Raw genomic sequence first — 6000 nt, 5'->3', positions numbered from 1 at the left:
GGTTTCAATACATCTGCCATTCAAAATCCCAATGATGTCTTTCTCAAGAACTGCCGCCAAGTTCTTTATAATACAACCAGACCAAATCTTTTTTTCCTCATAGGTTGTAAGTATGACAGAATTACTTCAAAAAAACATCTTTGAAATGATCTTTTCTTTAATAAGGGTTTTAAATTTTGGCACAAGGCTAGCAATTTTGGGGGAAAGGGTGAGTCGATTACATCAATCCCCACTACACAACTGGTACTTGTTTTAATGACCCCAAAAGGATGAGAGGGAAATTGATATATACTAGCAGTATAACCCGACCTTGTCCGGGTGTGATTTATTATGCCATCTACGATAAGTCTTGCTAGCTGAAAATTAACTAAAAAAGAAAGCCTTACAACGAAAAAACCCTTATGATATAAATATGTTCATAATTCAAAAGACGATGAAATTAATATATATATATACACACACGTGTGTATATAGATAGATAGATAGATAGATATATAGATACGTGTCTGTGTGTATACACACTTGTGTATAGTTGTCTCGCAAACGAACATGTATTTTTATTATTTTGCTTAAATTGTCTGTTCTTCAGTTCTTTTCCCCAGCACTGATAAATTCCTCGTCAGGCTTGCTCGTCTAAGAGACTACATTTTTGGTAATCCTGTCTTTTGGTTGGAGAAACAATTTGAAAAAATTATTGCAATGAGAAAAAAATTTGATTCTGTAAGTTTTTATTTTACTATTGGACTGGCTAGCTTTTTTGTTTCTTTTGCTTTTTGTTTTGTTTTTTTCTCTTTTTGTCCCCCAATAAGCTGTATGTTTAACAAGTTTGCTTCCCAACCAAATGGGTTCAAGTTCAATCCAGTTGCATGTTCTATGAACATACATTATAATATATAATTATATATAATATTACAATTGTATTATACATCATAAGTGAAGGCACATATCTTAGTGGTTAGGTGTGTTGCATTCATGACTGTGAGATTGTGGTTTCAATTCCCAGACCAGCTATGCTTTGTGTGTTTGAGTTGCTCCAGTCCACTCAGCTGTAAATGGGTCACCCCTGCAATGGATTAGACATTCTGATCAGGGGGAACGGACATTGGCCTGCTCGCCTAACCAGTGGGTTGGCTTCATTCAAAAACTAAAACAATGCAAAGCGCATTGTGACCAGTGATGCATAACAACTTGTAATAGTATGGCCAATCACTTGATCACATGATAATATACATTATTACAATTATCATATCCATTATATAGCCATTCAATAGCTTATTATTTATTGTAGGTGCCACGCATGGATTTACTTCATATGATGATTGAGGCTAATAAACTGACCCATTCCGAAGAGTCTCTCCACGTCCCAGAGACTCCAACACAAAACATTCCGGAATCAAAATACAAATATGCAAAACTCTCTTTATTGGTAAGTTTTTACAGACTTCTATGCTCTATAAATTCTAAGAAACAATGCAAAAAAATATATTCCACAAAAACCAATTCTAAAGACAGTATTGTACAAACATCCAATAATTAATATCAATACCTTGTAAGGCAACAAGCAGACAAGATTGTTGGCAGATGGGGAAAATATTTAGCAGGATTGCTTTTGTCTTTATGTTCTAAGTTCAAACTCTGCTGAGGTCGATTTTACTTTTCATCTTTTCGGGATCCATAGAATAAGGACCAGTCATGTACTGGGGTTGATTAGATTGACTTAATCCTTACCCTGGAATTGATAGCTTTGTGTCAAAATTTGAAATCATTGTTAATATCTTGTAATGGTCTAGTGGTTAGGGTTTAGGATCAGAAGGTCATAGGTTCAATTCCTGAATGACACCCATGAAATTGTAATTATGGCCGTTGCCGGTAGCATGATCTTCGAAATGATCCTTGAATGTTGGGCCTCACGGAGGCGAGGAACGAGGTGGTGAAGCATGATCTCAGAATGCTGAGCCTCGGTGAGGTGATGACAAGTGACCAAGACTTTGGAGATATGCTGTGCTTGAGAAGACTCATCGAGCCAAGTGAAACCAAAGTCATGACCATTGCCAGTGTCATGTAAAAGGTACTCAGGCCAGTGGCACATAAAAAGCACCCATTACTCTCTCTCTGAGTGGTTGGCATGTTAGGAAGGGCATCCAGCTGTAGAAACCAAGCCAAATCAGACTGGAACCTGGTGCAGCTCTCCATTTTACCAGTTCCAGTGAAACTGTCCAACCCATGTCAGCATGGAAAGCAGACATTAAAAGATGACGATGAGAATGTTACTACCAATTTTGCACCGACAATTGCATTTAGTAATATTAGAGACTCTTTGAAGTTGGTGGCTGGAAGCACACAACCTCTTTTATTCAGGAGGTATATATGGTCTGTGTTGGGAAAAAGAACTGGAACCAGAATGTGGTAAAAAGTTATCACATTTTCCAGGTGGGAAAAAAAGTTGCTTCCCCTGGATCAATGTCGACCGTGGCTGAAGCCTGCCAGCTGTGTGTGTGTGTGTGTGTGTGTGTGTGTGCATGCGTGCACGCACACACACGTCTGTTGTTCTCTAGTCTGAAAATGGATGACTACATTGCCAGAATGGGTTTCCATTCGTGAGGGCAGCATTCAACCATTTCACTTTTTGAGTTCAGGAAAGCATCTGGATCATGTGAATTTTTTAGTGATTCTCCTCTGTCAAACAAAGCTTGCAGCACCTACTTCCATGCAGATATGGTCCAGGCCATTACAGCAGTTTTCAGTTGATATCATACATTTTTCTTTGCTTTATAAGTCACCATATATAGCTGGCTAACGTTGCAATGTCATATCTCACCCTTGGTTTCTAAAAGACCAGTGATTATTGATGGTTATGACAGAGAGGAGAATCACGCTAAGAAATTCACTTGATCCAAAACTCAAAAAGAGAGATAATTGAATGCTGCCCTCATGAATGGAAATTCATTTTGGTAACGTAGTCATCCCTATTTTCAGACTAGAGAACACCAGACATATATGTGTGTGTGCACACACACACACACACCTTAAAAGAGACCTCTATTGTCTCAACATATTTCTTTATGCGTGACCCTCCATTCTTCAAAAAGCCAAAAATTTTGATGCTGTCCTCATGAAAGAAAATTCACTCTGGCAATGTGGTCATTCCCTTTTTCAGTCTAGAGAATGGAAAATGTGTACATGCCAAGCTGATACCCTTTGACCACAGCTTATATCATCCCATGGGAGATTACTCTTTTTCCCTTTCTGGAAAATGTTATAACTTTACATCACTTTTTTGTTCTGCTTTTTATCACCACCACAGAAAACAGGACTGTCTGTTTACCTTGAGCATAAAAGAGGCATTGAGCTTCTGGTAAGCATACCCGAAGGGTTGTCAATATTGCCATAACCAGTAATAGACTTCTCAACAAGTTTAATCCTAGAGTAGGGCTCAGCTGGATTCATATCAAAAGATATTTTCAAGATATCTAACAATCTTATAAGCTGAGCTTGTATTGAAATAATTCTTGGTGGTTATATTCTGCTGTTCCATAAGTAACATCATCATCATGTCATTTGAGATTTGCATGTTTATAACTTTGGATATTCAAATAAAACAGAAACAGAAGGAAAATATATTGAAGTTGTTATAAGAATTATGTGAAATAATATATTTTAGGAACTACGTTCACAATGTTTTTTATTCCTGATGGCTGGCTATGAGACAACTGCAACAACACTTATTTACACAGCTTATGAACTGGCTTATAACCAAGAAATACAATCCAAGCTCTATGATGAGATTATAGAATGTTTCCCAAATAAGGTATTTTATTTTTTTATTTCTTTCTTTCTATAAACATCAGCATTTTGTTTTTGTGTTTGGTTTGCAAGATTCTTCATGTGAACTCATATGTTGTAACATATCTTGTATCTTGGGAGTGTCATTATGCCAAGGATAAATACATGCACTGGTTCTATTTCACTTTTTCACTGAGCCTTATGGAGGAGATGACACAAGACAGATATATACCACATCACTGCACTCGAGAAGACCCATCCACCACAACAGAATTGATATCCTAAAGCCATGGTGCCACATAAAGAGCACTGGAGCTTGCGCCATTTAAAAAGCACTGGTGATGGTGCCATGTAAGAACCACCCAGTACACTCTGTAAAGTGGTTGGCACTAGGAAGGGCATCCAACTGTAGAAGCCGTGCCAAAACAGACTATGGAACCTCGTGCAGCTCTCTAGCCTTGCTAGTTTCTGTCAAGCCGTCCAACCCATGCCAGCGAGGAAAATGGACATTAAATGATGATGATGTAATGCTTCCTTTCTTTTTTTCTGCTGCACAGGATGATGAAATCACCTATGACATTGTAAATAAAATGGAATATCTTGACAAAGTTTGGTGTGAAACTCTCCGTAAATATCCACTTGCAAGCACGTAAGAATCATCACTCTAATTATATTATTCTTTAATTAAGAATGTGAAAATTTTAATTAAAAACAAAAATTTGCTTTCAAATGTTAGAGGAAGACACTTTGTAACTTTTGCTAATTAAAAATAGAAAATAATCATCACAATTCTATTTAGCCTGTTTATACTACCAAAATTTTATAACGTTAATGAATGACAAATGAACAGGAGTTATGTAACCCCCTTCATCAGTTACGAGAAGTGATCATAAGTTTATTCAACCAGGAGTTCCCATGTGATTACAGCTGTTTCATAACTTTCTTCATGCAGTAATTAATTTCAGTTTGTAAGAAATGACATGCACATTTTTGCATTAATATAAATGCACAGCATAATACCACTGTGTATTCACAAATGAATGCAAGCAATGAAGGCTAACTCATCAGATCACTAGAGCATTAGGGTTGCATCGGCAGTTTGGCTCCAGGCTATAAGCTGTGTAGTTTCCTCACTCAAGAATTTATTGCCTGTATTTTCTGTTACACAAACATTTTCCATTACACTACTTTGTGATTGATTACTGCATGGACTGATAGCCAGGTCCATTGGAGGAGCTTACTGTGATAGCCACATGATTCTCTGAATCCATATTTTATACTATTCCTTTATATATATATATATATGTGTGTGTGTGTGTGTGTATCCATAACTCCTTGTGTAGAAATAAATTCCGTATGAATGATTTCATTTTGCAGTGTGGTGGCTCGACAAGCAGAGAAATCTTGTAAATTGTCAGAAGATTTGACAATACCTAAAGGCATGATTGTCCAAGCAAATATCTGGGCAATCCACTACAATCCAGACGTATGGGGAGCTGACCCACACAAGTTTAACCCAGAAAGGTATTTATACCATTCATTTATTTGTTGCTTGGAATAAATTTAATGATTTAATGATAAACTAAATTTGAAGAGAGACACCAAGGTTACAAGAAACTCTTACATGTTTCAAAACGAGTAACAAAGCCCTAATTTTCTATCAAAAGTGTTGTGGATATTCACACAACCAACATGGCTGCTCCTGCATAAATTAACATTTTTTGACTGTTTACTTTTAAAGATGAACCTTTGTGCCTGAAACACATAAAGGTTATAAATCTTTTTCCTTTTCATTATTTTACCAATTAAATTACTAATTAAAAGCAGCTCTAGGAATGTTAACATTATTGGTCACATTAACATTTTCTTCATAGACCAAATTTGCTGTGGGATAGTGTCAGATCAAGTTCACTTGGTGTTGTCTAAGCTTTCCCCATGACACCATCCTGCAGCAAACATGGTGTATAAACAAAATACAAAACACTATGCATGTGTAACTGATACTATTTGACCGAGTTTCTATATTTGTCATGAATAACTCAATGTTAATAACGTTAGCAGTGGTGTGTGCTGATGTCTGGCTTTTTCTGATAATAAATTTCTCCTGAATTTCTAAAGCTTTGGATGAAAATGGTTCTGATTTCCAGAGACACTACAAATATAGTTTATAGATATGTTTAGAAAAAAGATGACGTTTTCCAAAATTTAATTAAATTT

At 36.4% G+C, this 6000-nt stretch overlaps 1 protein-coding gene across 2 annotated transcripts in view; it reads left to right on the top strand.

Moving 5' to 3' along the window:
- LOC106878004 (cytochrome P450 3A24) overlaps positions 1-6000 on the top strand; it is a 49754-nt gene that overhangs the window by 42268 nt on the left and 1486 nt on the right. For both annotated transcript variants that reach the window (XM_052972881.2, XM_052972880.2), the window contains exons 7-12: positions 1-106; positions 590-720; positions 1289-1426; positions 3662-3808; positions 4341-4432; positions 5161-5307. The exon at positions 1-106 is cut by the window's left edge and continues 46 nt beyond it. In XM_052972881.2, coding sequence (XP_052828841.2) covers positions 1-106; positions 590-720; positions 1289-1426; positions 3662-3808; positions 4341-4432; positions 5161-5307 — 761 coding nt within the window. The remainder of the gene's footprint in view (positions 107-589; positions 721-1288; positions 1427-3661; positions 3809-4340; positions 4433-5160; positions 5308-6000) is intronic.

The sequence above is a fragment of the Octopus bimaculoides genome, chromosome 14 (assembly GCF_046866305.1).
Source record: "Octopus bimaculoides isolate indiv1 chromosome 14, ASM4686630v1, whole genome shotgun sequence".
Classification (NCBI taxonomy): Eukaryota; Metazoa; Mollusca; class Cephalopoda; order Octopoda; family Octopodidae; genus Octopus; species Octopus bimaculoides.
Note: the sequence above shows the minus strand (reverse complement) of the source record. Positions and strands in the feature narration are given on the sequence as shown.